The 20,365-nt window shown below is 35.5% G+C and overlaps 2 protein-coding genes across 2 annotated transcripts in view; one reads left to right on the top strand and one right to left on the bottom strand.

Moving 5' to 3' along the window:
* Positions 1 to 10,842, top strand: part of LOC134796092 (lysophospholipid acyltransferase 7-like) — a 41,688-nt gene extending 30,846 nt beyond the window's left edge. Inside the window, exon 7 of the mRNA XM_063768042.1 lies at positions 9,759 to 10,842. Within this exon, the coding sequence (XP_063624112.1) occupies positions 9,759 to 10,079 (321 nt within the window). The 3' untranslated portion in view covers positions 10,080 to 10,842. The remainder of the gene's footprint in view (positions 1 to 9,758) is intronic.
* Positions 10,843 to 12,511: 1,669 nt separating this feature from the next.
* On the bottom strand, positions 12,512 to 20,060 carry LOC134796094 (pyridoxal kinase). The gene is made up of 5 exons (XM_063768044.1): positions 19,938 to 20,060; positions 18,220 to 18,463; positions 17,589 to 17,855; positions 16,603 to 16,782; positions 12,512 to 12,783 (listed from the first exon to the last, which is right to left on the bottom strand). Exons 1-5 carry the CDS (start codon positions 20,025 to 20,027, stop codon positions 12,662 to 12,664), a joined length of 903 nt encoding a protein of 300 aa, XP_063624114.1. The 5' UTR covers positions 20,028 to 20,060; the 3' UTR covers positions 12,512 to 12,661.
* Positions 20,061 to 20,365: the final 305 nt, after the last annotated feature.

Below are 20,365 nucleotides of genomic sequence, written 5' to 3'. Positions count from 1 at the left end.
TGTGGCAATATTTTAGATCTGTGTTTTAGCAATCTGCCTATGCTCGTGTCTCAATGTCAACCAATTTCTAAGTTAGATGTTTATCACCCACCACTCTTAATTGATATCTTAGATCTGTTTATAACGCCTTTAAAACATAACACGACACCTCGCTTTAACTTTTTTAAATGTGATTATGTTAAAATAAATGCATATTTATGTAATATAGACTGGAATACAATTTTAAGCACAAGCGACGTAAACAAAGCTGTTGACATTTTTTATAACACGCTAAATGAGTGTTTTCTTAAATTTGTACCTATATCATACCCAAAAAATGACTCATACCCTATTTGGTACAGCTCATCGCTCATAAAGATAATAAAAGAAAAAAACAAAGTCCATCTACGGTGGAAAAAGTTTTTAAACCCACGTGATTATGACGAATTTTCGATGCTTAGAGCTAGGCAAAAGCATGTACAGAGTGAATGTTTTCAGCGTTTTAATAACAACACCGAATCTTACATCAAGCGCTCTCCTAAATTCTTTTGGAAATATGTCAAATCTAAACGGGGAGGCTCTAATTACCCTAATTGTTTCAATTTAGGTAGTAATCACTACAACAGTGGCGTGGATATCTGTAATGCGTTTAATACATTTTTTGAGAGTGTTTTTGATACCTCAAACTCCTCTTATAACCTTAACAATAGTTCTATGAGCAGCAATCAGTGCGATGCAATGTCCGGAATCGATGTAACTTGCGAGATCGTGTTAAGTTTCTTAAAGCGACTAGATAAAACTAAGGGACCTGGTTGTGACGGCGTTCCACCTATCTTTTTATCTTCTTGTGCTGAGAGCCTTGCATGCCCACTAACCATTCTATTTCAACGATCTTTAAAGGACTGTATTTTCCCCTCCATCTGGAAAAGGGCCCACATTATTCCTATATATAAAAAAGGTTCAAAGTCCAATATCGAGAATTATCGACCTATCTCTATCCTCAATACCATAGGAAAGCTTTTTGAATCCATAATTTTTAAACAAATTTACCCCCTTGTCTCTTGTGGGATCTCGGATAAACAGCACGGTTTTCTAAAGGGACGTTCTACAGTTTCCAACCTAGCTTGCTTCACGAATCATGTTTTAACAGAAATGGAAGGAGGCGGTCAAGTCGACGTGATATACACAGACTTTGAAAAAGCGTTCGATCGTGTCAACCATGCTATACTTCTCATGAAGCTTGAAGCACTCGGAATTCATGGCGACTTGCTCAGATGGGTCAAATCATACCTCACTAATCGTTCCCAAGCTGTAGTTCTTGGCGGCTATAGGTCTGATTACATTAATATTCCCTCCGGCGTGCCCCAAGGCTCCCATCTCGGTCCTCTCTTTTATAATGCTTATATATACGATATTAATACATGTTTTGTAACCGCACGCCATTTATTATATGCAGATGATAAAAAAGTATTCATGCGTGTTAAATCTTTAGCAGACTGCGAACTCCTGCAAAATGATCTTAATAACCTAGTCGAGTATTACTTCCGTAATAAGATAACAATAAGTGTTAATAAGTGTCAGTGTATAAGTTTTACTCGAAGTCTTAAGCCATTTAATTACTCATACCACTTTAATGGCGTAGCGGTGAACAGAGTCGATGTTGTGCGTGACCTGGGTGTAATTCTAGATTCTAAAATGACAATGAGAAATCACGTTGACTCCATTATTAACAGATCATATCGCAGTTTAGGCTTCGTCATGAGGACCTGTAAACCTTTTCATAGCTTGTCATGTCTAAAAGTCGTATATTACGCATATGTGAGATCCATCCTTGAATATGCATCACCTATCTGGTCAGTTTGTTACGCTGTTCATAAAGACCGCATCGAAAAAATTCAAAAAAAATTTGTAGCTCATTTAAATTTTAAATTTAAGAAACCATCTGCTGGGTACAAAGGTAATTGCCGGGAATATAACCTAGTTTCACTTGAAGCTAGGCGCAAATTAGCTGATATGAGTCTACTTTTCGATATAACTAGAAATCGTTTAGACTGCCCTGAATTATTATCTGGTCTAACGTTTCGAGTTCCAAGACGTCGAACTCGACATACAACTCTATTTCATGTTCCCTTCCACTCCACTAACTATGGTTCTAACGCCGTGTTATCACGGATCCCTCACTTGTATAACACTGAATTCTGCACTGCCGATCCTTTTGTAGGTTCTAAAAATAAATTCAAAAAATATATATATTCCATTTTGTTCAAAGAAAATTAACATAAAATCAGTTTCTGTTTTTATTACTATTGTGTTTCTACATTTAACTTCAGTACTGGTACTAATTGCTCCTTAAATAAATACATACATTTTATTACAACATCTCTTTATATCATAAGATCATAATTTTTTCAAGCTATGTGTTCCTGGTTGCCAGGGAAATGCAGTTAGTTGTACGTTCAGGTAGGTGTACTTTTTAGATTCTAACTCCTATAATAATTCTATGAACAATAAACTTTCAGTTTGAATAACTACTACATTATGATGTTTATCTTGATATTTTTGTGAACGTCTGCTGGTGTCTGATTTTCAACTAATACAATGTCATGGTTTTGTTTTGTATTAGAAGTAGGTATTTTTAACTAGATTACTTATACATTTTACAACCGGTTTATAGTATTTCTAGCGTATCGAGCATTTGTGTGTATTGTACATTCTCATTGTTTTCTTATCTTTGTTATTTTTAATCGTTATATAATGTAACTCAATGGATGACTGTTATTGGCCTTATTTTTATGTAAGCATTAATATGTCTTAGTTATATTTACGGCTGTTGTTATCCTGAATACCAATAAATAAATAAATAAAATAAATAAAATACGTACTTAGACCCCTGACGAACCGCCATACTGGTACAAATGACCCAGTAAAATGTGTCACTATCTCCCGGTCTATAACCAGCATAGGCTCGCATTCCAATTACGCTCGGGCAGTACATCGCTCGGTCATGTTACGCTGGTTGGCTAGATTGCTTAAACACCCACGCTAGCGGGATGGTAATAACACTCTACCAGAGGGGCATGAGGTACTATTTATAGACTTCTTTTTTTGTATTTAACTTTTATTCTTTTGGAAAATCAGTTTTTTGGAAGAACTAGTGGTTGCAAATATGTAATAATAATATCCAAGCTATCTAATTAATGTTCCCTCTGCACCACAACTCTCATTGCATCTTGGTTAATCATAAGACAGTGACAAAAACTACCACGATCCGTGAGCTTTCGGTCTAGCTCACATGCCACCCTATAGGTAAATATAATTATCAAATTATGTCAACCAATACCATTCTTATCGGCCATTTTTATCTCTCATAAAAATCGTATTCTCATATACGTAGGCTCATATTTCGTAAGGGTCAGACACGGGCGACACGGCGGTTAAGAACAAAAGGGTGCGCGGTGTGCGCCACACTCGGTTCGGCATTTATGCACTCGTGGTATTTAATAAAACAACACAAAAGATATTTAGGAACTAAACGATTGTTTTGCAATTACAAGGCATAGGTACCGATATTATTCATACTTAGGTATATTGCAATAAACCAATCAAATATGCATAAGGTATTAAAGGTCCTACATTGTTTCTTAATTAACCGTGATAAATATTAAGAAAACTTAAAAACATCTATACCAAATTTTATTGCAAGATCACATTCACATTTCCAACTCTACTAGGTTTTATAGACGTTCGCATTCGCACGCCATCGCCATCAGAATCAGATAAAGTACATAATTATTATTTTGCTCTTTTTCTGAATTTTGCTTTTAGCCTAACGCCCTCTTGCCCCTTCGTCGTACTCAATTTAAGGTTGTTTTATGTGATTTTAATTACTTACACGTTCTTCAAATAAACATATTTTCCAAAAGAATAAAAGTCAAATAAAATAAAAAAAACTTAAGGCTACAAATATAATGACCACCAAAAAATACTTTGGTACCCTAAATAAAAAAATCATGCTTACCAAAAAAAATTATTGAACACCAAAAAAATAAGGCCTAAAAATACAAAAGTACCACCACTTTAATTACGACTGCACTTCAAATTGTATTCAAATACCAAATATATTGAACGATCACCAAAAATCATTAACGATCACCAAATCTTAAAGACCAAATTAATGCGATATTTTCACCTAAATAAACCACTATGATTACCAAAAAATGTATACATATTACCAAATAAAGTAAACTGATGCCAAAATTACTAGCCCCTCCCGCTCAACCCCCCGTAGCCCGCACCGCATACCTACCTAACCTAATCTACTTTTCTAGTAGCATTTCGTTATGCTACTAGAAAAGTAAGTTAAACTGCTATCAGTTAAGTGGGTTAGGTTAGGTTAGCACTGCGACCCTTACAGAAACGAAATGATACTAGAAAAGTAGGTTAGGTTAAGTTTCAACTGCTACCCATACAGATACGAAACGCTACTAGAAAAGTGGGTTAGGTTAGGTTTGAACTGCGACCCTTACAGAAAAGAAATGCTACTAGAAAAGTGGGTTAGGTTAGGTTTGAACTGCGACCCATACAGAAACGAAATGCTACTAGAAAAGTGGGTTAGGTTAGGTTTGAACTGCGACCCTTGCAGAAAAGAAATGCTACTAGAAAAGTGGGTTAGGTTAGGTTTGAACTGCGACCCTTACAGAAACAAAATGCTACTAGAAAAGTGGGTTAGGTTAGGTTAGAACTGCGACCCTTGCAGAAACAAAATGCTACTAGAAAAGTGGGTTAGGTTAGGTTAGAACTGCGACTGTTACAGAAATAAAATGCTACTAGAAAAAGGTGACGAAGTGGATTAATTAATTTAATAGGATAACGATATATTAAATGTTTGCACATTTTTAATTAAAATGTGGTTACAATTTTGTGATCATTTACTATTTTTGCGTTTACAATTGATTATTTTGGAGCCATTTGCTTTAATAGGATAGCAAGATTTAAAAATTTGGTTATCATTTTACATTAAGGCGCGGTGTGTAGTAAAATGCACTTTTTTGTCACCATATTTACAGACTTTTACAAGGATTTCATGCATTATTTTCTAGTATGTATAACTTCAGTCCTTGAACTACGTTATTGCTTGTCAGAAACACGACGGCTCATTATTTTCTCGATAGAATCTTAAGTTGAAAACATGCCTAACACTGTCTTTATTTCCTTATGTTAGAAGTACTAGGACGAAAATGTATATGAAACTTACTTCAGTCGATAGCTTTTAAGTAAATCTTAATTATTGCTTGTCCTTTTATCGATACGTTAATTTTTTCATTCATCATTTGATGAATTCAACATTTTGCCTACTAAATTGCACCCTACGCGGCAATACCTTGCGCCTATTCCTCACGCCAGTACGCCCGTGACCACTGTCAGCGTCGGACCTGTGCTAGTTTAGCGGACGTTTCATAAAATGGGTAATCACAGTATAAATATGCAAATATGTTATACACACAATGTTTTTCAACATACTTACGAAGAAAAGCAAAATAATTCTTAAATACGGTGACATTTCAGACATTCGTCCGTCATATTGTCATTTTATAACAAGTTGGGCAGCAAAGGCACACACCCATCTAACCAATCCGGAATTCAGTCACGATTGATAAATTGTGTAAACATATTTTAAAAGGCTATACAATTAATCAAATTGAATAATTTAGACTGGTCACATTTTTGTAAAAATCGATTTCTACTGGCAAAACATATTACTTTTTGGCAACCGGGTTTTTTAACCTAATTAGACCCCGCTGAATCCGAATTTGCCGGTTGCTTGATCGAAATCTTGACTGGAAGTGAGATATTTGATATTAAAGGTCCATTTTTTTAGTTTTTCGTAAATAACTCGTAAACGGTGGCCAATATAAAAAAAATTAACTAATAATCTACACAAAATTTTCAATAAAAAAGATTCAGTACATTTTTAGCAGGGATCAATATTTAAAAAGATAATAAAGAGGGAAAGTTAATTATAATAAATTCTAAGGTTCCTTGTTTTCATTTTTTCGTTAATAATTTGAAAAGTATGACTCATAGCAAAAACAAATCTTACACATAAATAATAAACATAAAATTTCCTACAAGAAACATGTAGAACACTTTTCGCTAGGATCAATATTTAAAAAGACAAAGCAGCCGGTAAGTTAATTACAATCAATTTTAAAGTCCCTTTTTAGTTTTTTGTAAATAACTCGTAAACGGTGTCCCATAGCAAAATAGGTTTTTATGAATAAATAATCTACATAAAATTTCCTGCAATAAACATCTGAACACTTTTCTCTAGGATCAATATTTAAAACGATATTAAAGGAAGAAAGTTCATTACAATCAATTCACATGTCACTTTTTTTAGTTTTTAGGGTCCCATACCTCATAAGGAAAAAACGGAACCCTTATAGGATCACTCGTGCGACTGTCTGTCTGTCTGTCCGTCTGTCACAGCCCATTTTCTTCAAAAGTACTGGACCAATTAAGTTGAAATTTGGTACACACATGTAAATTCGTGACCCAAAGACGGACATCTTACGTAAACAAATGAATTTTAAACATGGAGGCCACTTTTTAGCCAAGGGGGGTTAATTAACATTAAGAACCTATTTTGCTATGGGCCACCGTTTACGAGTCATTTACGAAAAACTTAAAATATTGACCTGGAAATTGATTATAATTAACTTACCCCCTTTAATACCTCATTAAATATTGATCGTAGCGAAAAAGTGTACAAAACCTTTTTTGTGGACAATTTAATGTTCAATATTTATGTATAATATTTTTTTGCAACGGGGGCACCGTTTACGAGTTATTATTGTTATTATTATGAGCCTGTTGTGTCCCACTGCTGGGCAAAGGCCTTCCCCCTCTTCTTCCACTCGTCCCGGTTTTGAGCTACATCTGGCCAGTCTCTCAAAAAGGAGTCCAAGTTATCCCGCCATCGCCGACGAGGTCTGCCGGATCCCCGGTGTGACTCGTGGGGCACCCACTCTGTGGTTAACTTGGCCCACAAATCGTTATTTACGAAAAAAAAGCGACCTGTGAACTAATTGTGATTAACGTTCTTTCTTTAATATCGTTTTAAATATTGATCCTAGAGAAAAGTGTTCAGATGTTTTTTGCAGAAAATTTTATAGAGATTATTTATTCATAAAAACCTATTTTGCTATGGGACACCGTTAACGAGTTATTTACAAAAAACTAAAAAGGGACTTTAAAATTAATTATAATTGACTTACCGGATGCTTTGTCTTTTTAAATATTGATCCTAGCGAAAAGTGTTCTACATGTTTCTTGTAGGAAATTTTATGTTTATTATTTGTGTAAAATTTGTTTATGCTATGAGTCATACTTTTCAAATTATTAACGAAAAAATAAAAACAAGGAACCTTAGAATTTATTATAATTAACTTTCCTTCTTTATTATCTTTTTAAATATTGATCCCTGCTAAAAATGTACTAAATCTTTTTTTATTGAAAATGTTGTGTCGATTATTAACGTTTAACAATTTTTTTTTTATATTGGCCACCGTTTACGAGTTATTTACGAAAAACTAAAAAAAGAGACCTTCAAAAAGTGATTATAATTAACTTTCCCGCCTTAATATCTCTTTGAATATTGATCCTAGCAAAAAATTGTACGGAATCTTTCTTGTAGGCAATTTTATGCAGATTACTTATGTTTCAGAAAATTTTTGCTATGCGCCACCGTTTAAGAGTTATTTACGAAAAACTAAAAAAAGGGACCTTTAACATCAACTATCTCACTTCCAGTCAAGAACTCGATCAAGCAACCGGCAATTTCGGATTCAGCGCGGTCTAATTAGGTTAAAAAACCCGGTTGCCAAAAAATTATATGTTTTGCCAGTCGAAATCGACAAAAACATGATCAGTCAAGTATACACTCATATTGTATATAATTAATAATTATTTAGGTACACTCACCGTCTTACCTACCATTTTTAGGGTTCCCTACCCAAAGGGTAAAACGGAACCCTATTAGTAAGACTCCGCTGTCCGTCCGTTCGTCCGTCCGTCTGTCACCAGGCTGTATCTCACGAACCGTGATAGCTAGACAGTTGAAATTTTCACAGATGATGTATTTCTGTTGCCGCTATAACAACAAATACTAAAAAGTACGGAACCCTCGGTGGGCTCGGTAGGCGAGTCCGACTCGCGCTTGTCCGGTTTTTAATTTCATTAAGTACTCATCAAAATTCGAATTTACTAATAAATGTTACTGAATATTAATTGCCGAACTAAAAATCCCGGAACTGACTATTCAGAATACCGAAGTCGTCAGAATAAGGACGTAGACGTGCTGCGCGGGAATGGTGCGGTGCGCCGCGCGGGGCGCCCGCCTGCCCGTTCTACCACGCGTCTGCTTCACCCCCTTGAAAACGTAAAACTCGAGTATAAGAGCGCCTTAAAATGGAGTTCTAATTTTGGTGGTCATTTACTATTTTTGGGTTTACAATGATTATTTTGGTGTCATTTTCTTTAATAGGATAGCAAGATGTAAAAATTTGGTTATCATTTCACATTAAAATGGGGATTGAAATTTGGTAATCATTTACTATTTTTGGGTTAATAATGATTAGTTTGGTGTCATTTCCTTTAAAAGGATAGTAAAATGTAATAAAATTGGTAATCATTTCACATTAAAATGGTGTTATAATTTTGGTGATCATTCATGATTTTAGGGTGGTAAAATAGATTTTTTTGGTATTAAATTTTACTAAATCTGGTGATCAGTTAAATAGCAGCCAAAACTTAACACGAAGTGTACGAATAGTACCTGTTGCCCCTCTAGTAGAGTGCTATTACCATCCCGCTAGCGTGGGTGTTTAGGCAATCGAGCCAACCAGCGTAACATGACCGAGCGATGTACTGCCCGAGCGTAATTGGAATGCGAGCCTATGCTGGTTAGTCCGAGCAGTCAGCCCATAGAAGGGCGCCCTAAGCGGTTTTAATAACAACCATGCCCTTATTTAGCCTGGCTACAAATTATGAATACCTACATATTCCAGCTCTGCGTCGTGTTATAATAGAACGAAATGAAGTAGCTGTAAATAATAAAACGAAATCAGTTCTGTCGGTTTTTGACTGATTTGTTTGTTCGTTTGTATAAATATTAAATTCAATCTACAGTTAATGAGATAAATTTGATCCGGATACTAAGTTAATTTCTACTTAACTAGAATGAGACTCTTCTATTTTAGTTTTTACACCGTATACCGGTAAAACTGTTTTAATATTTTTGATCACTTTTAAAGCAGTTTACTGAATCACTAACTGACACATAATTATTTATTACAGCACGCTACATTTATACTATACTGTTTTTATTAGTATTGAATTCTAACAATATTTTGGTGGTAACTACTGGGAAAAAAAATCCCACCTTTTACCAGTGGTAACTACTGGGAATAAAAATTCCCAGTAGTTACCACCAAGCCGAGTTGGTGGTAACTAGTGGGATTTTTTTTTCCCAGTAGTTACCAGTGGTATAAGGTGGGAAAAAAAATCCCAGTAGTTACCACTGGTAAGAACTTGATGGTAACTAGTGGGAATAACCCGCAGCTTACTGTACCTATGTGCCCCGATTTCTCCAAGTAGCTCGACCAATTTAGTCATACACAGTCGGACCCATTGCCATGAAGTCAAGACCCGATGATATTGGGGTACGGAAACTTAAAACCAATAGAATATTTAGTAAAAAAACGAATTATTTATTTCAGCTAACAGGCCCATGGGATCTCGGCTTTGCGATAATGCGCATTTTATGCTTATGCTACCTTACGCCATGTCTCATCATAGAAGACTGGGCCGTAGCCCTCAGATATTACAATTCAATCTATTGGGTTTACCACATGGTACTCGGAGTTCTGACCGTGGCAGCGATTGCTATAGATAAAAGAAGAGCAAGAGCGAAATTCGTCTCGAAAGCAGATACTCTAAAAGATATTACCCCGGATAACGGCAAAACTGATAACGTAGCACCAAGCAAGCCTGAAAACACGATCCAGGACAGCGGGCCGTCTACAAGTGGGAATAAATGATAGGGGTTATTAAATCTATTCTTTCCAAGGACACTTGATGCTATGAGCGACAGGGAAATAATACGCATTTGTCCCTCTCTGCAGAAAGCGTCCGATGACAGGATAGATGCAATGATGGCTGCGCCGTTGAAGTTGCGTACCTAGCCCGTACCATGGGGCATCCTTATGGCATAGCATAGACAAAGAACATAGACGACTCAGGGGGGAAGGTGCGGACATCGAAAAACGAAATTTCGCATATAACTATGCCTTAGAGCATTTAATAACAGAAGTCGCCTTTAAAAGCTTACCCCTCTGCCGAAAACCTTGCACAATTGTGCAAACTTTTGTATGGACTAACGTTTATCTGACATGGCTTTGGCTATTTGTACGTTACGTACGAATCATGTACAAATAGCCATACATTTGACGTGCCCCTCCCCCGCAAAAATCGGCAGAAAATGACAGCCAAGGCGTCTCCAGTTACTAAATGCTCTAAGAGCCTGCCTCTGTCTGTCTTGCATATTTGAGAAAGAAGACAGACAAGGGATAAACGAACGAAATGGTTCGCAGTCATAGCCCAGTTTTGACATCTGATCTACATGGTACTGTATGTCTATTTGTTATGGTTAACTGGATTGTTAAAAAAACAGTGCTTGACAACCTAGTTGCCGCGAAATATACAGTAGACGTCTTGTGCCATCTAATCAGTTACCAAAACAGCACTATATTCTTGAAGAGTGTCCCTTTTGTATACTTAGTTGTTTTGTAATAAAGCTGTCTAAATAAAGTGTTCGTTACTGTATTCCGCAGCTTACTTCAATTTCACAATAAGTACTTACTTATTATATAAAATTATTCACATGCTTGTGTAAAAGAATATACTCATGGAAAACCATACTTAGTCTCGACAAATACCCGCTCTCGGAGTTTCTACCAAAAACCCAAGTGGGATAGTGAGGGAAAAATACTGTAAGAGTTACGGAAATTTGATTTTAGCGTCCGCGCTTTATTATTGACAGCAATGACCCAGATTATCAAAGCAAAAAAAAAGAAACTGTTTTAAACATGTAGCTTTTATATTTAAAATAAATTTTGTACTCATAACAGCATAAATCTAAATTAAACATAACATAATAACAAAATTGCAACATTCGTAAATTTTAATTTAGCAATATTCATATTATTATTTATACTTATTATTTTTTCCTATGGAAGACTGCTTGGACCAACTAGTTTTCACCATTGTCTCGATAAAAATTATATTATTACTAATTAGCTAGTAAAATTAAAAATAAAACTTTATAATTTAATTATTATTTTATAATATAGTAACATGGATTTCTTCATATTGCCATTTTTATTACAAACGTTAGCAGGTGATTCTGCATCGTAAAATCTATTTATTTTTTTATATACCTACCCAGTATTATGTAGGTAAGTCAGTAATAAGTAAAAACAATTTAACTACTAAACTATATCACATTTTGCTACGCGTTGTCATTCTTCTAACATTCGTAAGTCGACGATCGTTTTTTAGCTCACTCATAAAAAGGTTAATAAACTCTCAGGAACTGCAGGTACAGATGTAATGCATAATTAATTTCCTTCGTATTTTCACGGTAACTTACGAACGTGTCTTGCTATTTCAGTCAGTCTCGGTACAAAAAGTACTGACATTTACTGAACTAGTTTGACAAATATGAACGTTTTCCAGAAAATACGTTGGAAAACCATTATGCACTACATCTGATTTAATCTGCCGTATGAATTGTAGTGGTAACAATTACATATAACATACTACTTTGGCTGTCAATTTCAGCTACAATGTTTTGCACTACTTGACCCTTTATACCAGTAATATATGATTAATATGATCATTGTAAAGAGGGCGCTGTTATTCTCATTTATATAGTGACAGTTCAGTATAGTATGAATAGTTTAGTTCCAATGAAATTCCGCAATATGGCGCGCGATCATACATATATCACAGGTCAGGTTTGCCTAACTTTAGTACTTATGCGGCCATTTGCCACTTAATTTTGATATGTCGAAGTACTAATACAAACAGCAAAACTCCTAACTGTACATCGGTGGACCTAATTACAAAAGGCATAACGTCCACCGATGTACCGTTAACAGTGTGGGTTATGGTACATAATTATAATACAGTTTAACATAGTTCTAGACTTCAAAGTCAAATGGTTGCAAGCATCTGTCAGCCAGCTAAATATAACGTTAACATAAATTTATAAATCGCATTTAATAATTTCGTCAGGTGACAAGCAAAACTCACTAATTACTAAAAAACAAATTAAACAAAAATCATACTTCTTTTAGTACTAACATGGTTCACTATGGCTATGAACTTGTGGTGGTAATTAGTGAGTTTTGCTTGTCACCTGACGATTTGCTCTTGACAAAAGCGTGTCTTCGTACGATCTTAAAGCTGTAGAGTCGGACCACGCTAAATCTGCATGGCATTGGCAATGACAAAGTATGGCAATGTCATAATTAATATCAAAATTCGTTGTTTTGTTCAAGCTGGTGCAAAGTTAACGTAGAAGGACTCTATCTATATAACAATAAATTATTATAGTTTCTTAACAACTACATTCCAGTTTCTTAGCATTAATTTGTATGGCCGGATCTTCGATGGTGGCCTTGTTCTGTATCAATCTGAGCTCTATCAGCGCCGGGGGCACCTTGCCAGTAGGGTGTTTGGCTGGAAAAGAAACAAAATAATTGTGAGTACCTACTTAAATATACCTATAAAATTATATGTATTGCTTTTGTCTTACAATATAGAGAAGCAAATGGAACGAAAGATGAATGAATGGGATTGGGTTATTCCCACTAGTTACCACCAAGTTCTTACCAGTGGTAACTACTGGGAATTTTTTTCCCACCTTTTACCACTGGTAACTACTGGGAAAAAAAAAATCCCACTGGTTGGTTGGCCGAGTTGGTGGTAACTACTGGGAATAAAAATTCCCAGTAGTTACCACTGGTAAAAGGTGGGAATTTTTTTTCCCAGTAGTTACCACCAAAATATTGTTAGAATTCTATACTAATAAAAACAGTATAAATAGTATAGTATAAATGTAGCGTGCTGTAATAAATAATTATGTGTCAGTTAGTGATTCAGTAAACTGCTTTAAAAGTGATCAAAAATATTAAAACAGTTTTACCGGTATGAGTGTAAAAACTAAAATAGAAGAGTCTCATTCTAGTTAAGTAAAAATTAACTTATTATCGGGATTAAATGTATCTTATTAACTGTAAATTGAATTACATATTTATACAAACGAACAAACATATCAGTCAAAAACCGACAGAACTGATTTCGTTTTATTATTTACAGCTACTTCATTTTGTTCTATTATAACACGACGCAGAGCTGGAATATGTAGGTATTCATAATCTGTAGTCAGGCTAAATAAGTAAAGGGTAGGGTTTCTGCTCGAGAATTCTCGAGGCGAGAAATCTCGAGAAATTTGTCCTTCGTCGAGACGGGAAAAAAATTCTTAATGCCTCGAGAACTCGAGAAATAAATCTCTTGTGATAAGTAACAAGAAACACGCGTAAATTGCGTGATGTGTCACGTTTACATGTCTAAATAATTTGTCTCGTATTAGGTTTATTACTATAAAGCGTGTTTTTAGCATTAGAAAAAGGTCAACAATTTTGACGTGTCTTTTTATTGAAAAACACTTTAAAAATTTAGTAACTGTGACTTATGAAAGCAAAATGATATAAATGATCGTATATGATTTACAATTCTTATATATTTGTCGTGACTAATTTTTTAAAAGTGTTTTTCATTAAAAATACACGCGCAGATCGCTTATTTTATTTTTACACTAAAAAACTAATTATATGGCCATGTAATAACAAAATATTACAAAACTAAATTACTATTGATAAATCAAATCATCCTGATATATTCCTATTAGCAAAATAGCACAATGTAAGCAGCTTCGAGGGTACGTTGAGTACGTATTCATATTACTTAGAAAAACTTGAATATTCTTGCCTTATAAAATACCATATTGTGGTTTATTTACATTTTGTTAAATACCTAAAGAAATACACTATGGCATAATATCACATCGCCGGCGCGCACGCCTGCACCTATACCTAGTCTTTTTGTTGTCGAATTTTGATTATTGAGTGCAGTTTTTGGTAGCTATAAATTTGTCATTTGTTTGATCATTGATCTTACCTACGACTCCTATGAGTCTGATTTGTAATAAAGCAAAAAATTGAAAATAACATGGCGTTTTTTGAAACTTTCAAAATTTCTCGAGATACTCGAGAAATCCTGGTCGAGAATTTCCGTGCCTCGAGAAATAAAAAAGGTCGAGAAACCAGAAACCCTAGTAAAGGGCATGGTTGTTATTAAAACCGCTTAGGGCTCGCTTCGGATGGGCTGACTGCTCGGACTAACCAGCATAGGCTCGCATTCCAATTACGCTCGGGTAGTACATCGCTCGGTCATGTTACGCTTGTTGGCTCGATTGGTTTAAACACCGCATTACACACCGGTTTTATAAACGTTCGCATTCGCACGCCATCGCCATCAGAATCAGATAAAGTATATAATTATTATTTTACTCCTTTTCTGATTTTTGCTCTTAGCCTGACGCCCTCTTGCCCCTCCGTCGTACTCAATTGAAGGTTGTTTGATGTGATTTTAATTACTTTACACGTTCTTCCAATAAACATATTTTCCAAGAGAATAAAAGTGAAATACAAAAAAGAAGTGTACGTGTAGTACCTGATGCCCCTCTGGTAGAGTGTTATTACCATCCCGCTAGCGTGGGTGTTTAAGCAATCGAACCAACCAGCGTAACATGACCGAGCGATGTACTACCCGAGCGTAATTGGAATGCGAGCCTTTGCTGGTTAGTCCGAGCAGTCAGCCCATCCGAAGCGCGCCCTAAGCGATTTTAATAACAACCATGCCCTTTACTTATTTAGCCTGACTTTTGACTTTTGTAGTAGTAGTAGTAGTGTAGTAAGTAGCCCTTGCGTTGTGTTATAATAGAACGAAATGAAGTAGCTGTAAATAATAAAACGAAATCAGTTCTGTCGGTTTTTGACTGATTTGTTTGTTTGTTTGTATAAATATGTAATTCAATTTACAGTTAATAAAATAAATTGAATCCGGATAATAAGTTAATTTCTACTTAACTAAAATGAGACTCTTCTATTTTCGTTTTTACACTTATCCCGGTAAAACTGTTTTAATATTTTTGATCACTTTTAAAGCAGTTTACTGAATCACTAACTGACACATAATTATTTATTACAGCTAGGGTTTGCACGACGGATCCGAAATGTATGGGAAGATCCGCGGATCCGGATCCGGATAATTTCATATATTTCGGATCCGGATTGCAAACCCTAATTACAGCACGCTACATTTATACTATACTATTTATACTGTTTTTATTAGTATTGAATTCTAACAATATTTTGGTGGACACTACTGGGAATAAAAATTCCCAGTAGTTACCACCAAGCCGAGTTGGTGGTATTAACTAGTGGGATTTTTTTTCCCAGTAGTTACCAGTGGTAAAAGGTGCGAAGAAATTCCCAGTAGTTGCCACTGGTAAGAACTTGGTGGTAACTAGTGGGAATAACCCATGGGATTGCACACTCAGATAAAAATTGTATCAGAGATTCAGAGCTTAGCTAGCTATAGAAGCTTATTAATCAATACAACGCCACGTGCATCGTTTTTGTTGTAGGTGGCTCTATTTACTATGTTTCGCATCTTAGCTTTGTGCTTATGAGAACTGCCACCTTACTGCTATTTATAAGAATCCGTACTAATATCTGTCTGTCTGTCTGTCTGTTACCTCTTCACGCTTAAACCGCTGAACCGATTTAGTTGAAATTTGGTATGGGGATAGTTTGAGTCCCGAGGAAGGACATAGGGTAGTTTTTATCACAGAAATCACCCTTTAAGGGGGTGAAAAGTGGGGTGGAAGTTTGTATGGGGAATCGATAAAAAGCAGATTGGATAAAAAATAAGCTACCCAAATTACTAACTCCACGCAGACGAAGCAGAAGCTAGTAATAATATAACTATGAAATGTATAATTGGACTTGCTGTCAGCCTGTCAAATATGGCATAATATACAGTAAAACGGTTAATTAGATTTGTACGTATGATACGTATCATTTTACATTGTGATACTCATGTGGTAGCACAGAAATATATGTAATAGTTAGATTCATATCAGTTCTATTTGTATGCTTTAGTTTTTAGGGTGCTGTACCCAAAGAGTAAAAACGGGACCCTATTACTAAGACTCCACTGTCCGTCTGTCTGTCACCAGGCTGTATCTTCATGAACCGTGATAGACAGTTGAAATTTCCCCAAATGACGTATTTCTGTTGCCGATATAGTAAAAAATCATTCTGTTTTTTCAGAGTAAAATAAATTTGCGTAATGGTACGGAACCTTTAGGTTGCGAGTCCGACTCGCACTTGGCTGGTTATTTTTATTTGTCACTTGTAAACAATTAGGTACCTCTAGCTTTCTGGTACGTGTCTCTGACAATGGCCTGCAGCGTAGCAATCGTCTTCTCGAGCGTGAGCTGCAAGTTGTCGGCAGTTTTATACGACCACGCCAAGAACAGTGCGGCGAACAGATCCCCGGTGCCCGTGAACGTCGCGTCCACTTTCGGGATCTGGATTGTGTAACATTCACCTGGAAGACGGAAACAAAGTTCTGTTAGTTGTTTTATTATTATTGTTGTGTCTTAACAACACTAAGGAAGGCTTGGTTACTAAGGTCTGGTTACAGCAACTACAAATGTAGGGATAGTTATGAAAGTTGCTGACAGTAATGCAACTCGGCGGCAATGGAACTCTTAAAATACATCTGACATTTTAAATAGTGAGATATACAAACATTCTTAACCACAAAAGTCGTTTGCGAAACGAATTGACTATGATTGTCTAATCTAAACTACCATTCTATAGCAAATTTTATATTTACTGAAAACATTAGTATTGAATAGAGAAAGTTAATCAATTGATAAGATGCGAACTGTTGTAAGATACGGCAGTAGCTATGTTAGCGATTCAGCCTTGATCGCGCTAAAATACCTCACTCATTCTTATTTTATTCTCCTACTGATAACTTATGGGCTACTTCTAAACTCGCGGCCATATTAATAATAATTTCAGCCTATATACGTCCCAAAGCCTACTCTCATGCGCGAAAGGTCTTGGGCTATAGTCCCCACGCGGATTGGGGATTTCACATACACCTTTGAATTTCTTCGCAGATGTATGCAGGTTTGCTCACGATGTTTTCCTTCACCGAAAAGTTACTGGTAAATATCAAATGGTATTTCGTACATAAGTTCTGAAAAACAAATTGGTACGAAGCAGGATTTGAACCCGCGACCTCCGGATTGAAAGTCGGACGTCATATCCACTCGGCCACCACCGTTTCACCATTTAAAACTCGGCTATATTACTGGAAAAAAATGTTTCATAAAGACTTACCTTTTGAGCTGGCTATTGCAATCATATTGTCACTGTCACCCAAATCCGTGCTCGAAAGCACTACAGTCTTCACGCCTTTACTATGCAGCACTTCAATAACTTTGCAAGCTCCCTTTACATTCTCTACTCGTAGGCCAGTCATTAGTTCAGCTTCAAATTGGTTGGGAGTGATGATGTCTGCTAGTGGCACCACTATGTCCCGGTACACAGGTAATATGTCTTCTGGAACGTACATTTTGCCGTTGTCGCCCATGACTGGATCGCAAACTGAAATTGAGAATGGTAAATGAAAAAGCTGATTTTACTTTGAGACCGGTTCTCGAATGGACACCACGAATCGGCAAACAGAGTCAGTAAACTCTATACAAACATTTTATTGGTCTCCTTAATGTGTTTTGTGTCCCTCATAAGGGACAAATGTTTATTAAGTTAAAGAAGAGACACTTTCCAGATAGATTTTGCGTCTGCATGGATAACAATTTCATATGGTCACAAGCCTTAGATAGTGTCTTCGGAAAGAGAAGGGTCATGGAATGTATTGGGCCCCATACATTCCACGAGTTCTCTTTCCACACAGACTCTATGAGGAAATGTATGAGGGAATGACTAGAAAGACAGACCGATGGCTTACCATATATTAAGTTAGAATTCTTCTGTTTCAGCTTTTTGATGATTTCAGCAATTTTTTTTAAAGAGTCTGGTGATCTTGAGTAGCCAGTAATGAGGTGTGTGTAATAGTCAACCTCATTTAATGTCAGACCATCAATGAGTTCCTCCATCTCTTCGTTTTTCAATACATTGCCTTTTATGTGTTTATATGCAGTATGTGTTGAGAATTGGACGGTGTTGATAGAATCAACTTCAAATCCTAATACCTGTAAATAGACATAGAAAAACTTAAAGTCCATATACAAACTATTTGTTTTTAAAGTTTGAAAAGATTGTGGAACATAGCTGTACACCTAATCCCCATGTGACTTATCCTCTAGCTGCTCATAAACCTAATAAAAGGCTTTCTGTTCTATTGTAGTTTGCATTTTGTTTCGGACAAATCGAAAAATCGCATTTGTCTAAATATTAGTTTTGGTTTGAGGGCAGCTAAGAGTTAATCCTCTAAAGTGCTTTTGTAACAAATGCAGTACATTTTTAACATATTCACTGCCAAGTACATGCTAGGCATGTTCATGTTGTATTGGAAATGAGGCGCTTGGCACTAAAAGTATTAAATAAAGTATCAAATTATATATTTTTAAAGATGGATTTAAAACACATACATCATTCTGCAACTTAAGAGGATAAAATGTAACATGTCAATTAAAAAGACAGAATTATTTGTTGTATATCAAAACTTTTCACTGTTGAAGTCAAAACCGAGTCAAAAGAGTAACTTCAAACTCAGTTTGTTTTACATCAAGGAAAATTACTGTATGGATAAATTGTCTCAATTACAATGTGTGCATAGTAAATTATACTCTTTAGGTATTATTATATTTACAAAGCACATATTGTGAGAGATATCATTCTCAAGGTAACATGACACATAGGTATGTAATATATGAAATAAATCAGTGCATAAGCAAATACCTACTTATTTAAACAGTGCATATTCAATTAGGCCACTTATTCTTATTGGGCTAAGTCACATAATACAAAGCATTGAGAGGCAATAGGCAAATTCCATCCAATTACAACATTCATCTATTAACATTGTTGACGAAACAGAAATATGACCCTGACCTGATGTAAGAAAGCTGGCATTATCAATTTAGGCGTTATTTTATCATTCTATGCTTACTATGTAAGACAAAAATATTCAGAAAAATAACTTAAGTAATAAAAACTGTGGTTTGTTCTATTAAGTGAATAATTGTGTAAAATTTTGTTTTATTTTATTAAGGTTCACCAACAATTGTTGACATCAATACATTTAAAACATACAAGCTAATACATGTAGGGAGTGTGGTCACAATCACTTACAGGTAAACACCGCATGCAAAACATATATAAGTAAACAACTAAAGAAATATCTAAATTTAAACTTATTTTCTAATTATTTATGTTTTAGGAAATATTTTTGGACAGATGTTACAAATTTATTTAGTGGGTCATAATGCATATCCGCCTTGTCACAGCAACCATTAGCAATTTTACATAACCTGCATATTGGAGAGTTAGTGCCTGAAACTGATCTTCTAAGCGGGGCGTAAAGAGGGGTGATAGCATTACGGGGGAAACGAGATGGAGCACGAAAGTTCAGCAATGTCAGTAGTTGTGGACAATCTATTTTGTGGTTCACTAACTTGTACAAAAAATAACTGGAGTAGAGCAATATATTCCTGGCAAACTTACTTGCAAAGGAAAAACTGCACTTTTATTACCGACGTATCCGTGCACGACATGGCTTTGAATTGAGAGAACTCTGGGCGTATCGTCAGACATATTTTATAATTTCTGGCTGAATAGTTAAGCGATCTGTAACAAAAAAATCCGTATTATTACCTGCTACGATCCTTTATTTAAATAAAAACAATACGAATAGAAATGAACTTACTTTAATTAACAATACGATTTCCTGTGCACCAAAAACTATCACGATTAAAGCGCTCTAGCCTAACTGATACAGCTTATAATTATTTTACAATATTCTTTTTATACTTATCAATAGTAAATAAACTTAGTAACTTACATCACTTCACTCGCAGCACCAGCAGCACTTGACACTGACACAACCAAATAAAAACAACTACTACTAATACAATACAACTACACTCTGAAGT

The sequence above is a fragment of the Cydia splendana genome, chromosome 13, assembly GCF_910591565.1.
Source record: "Cydia splendana chromosome 13, ilCydSple1.2, whole genome shotgun sequence".
Taxonomy (NCBI): Eukaryota; Metazoa; Arthropoda; class Insecta; order Lepidoptera; family Tortricidae; genus Cydia; species Cydia splendana.
This window is presented reverse-complemented; position numbering and strand designations above follow the sequence as displayed.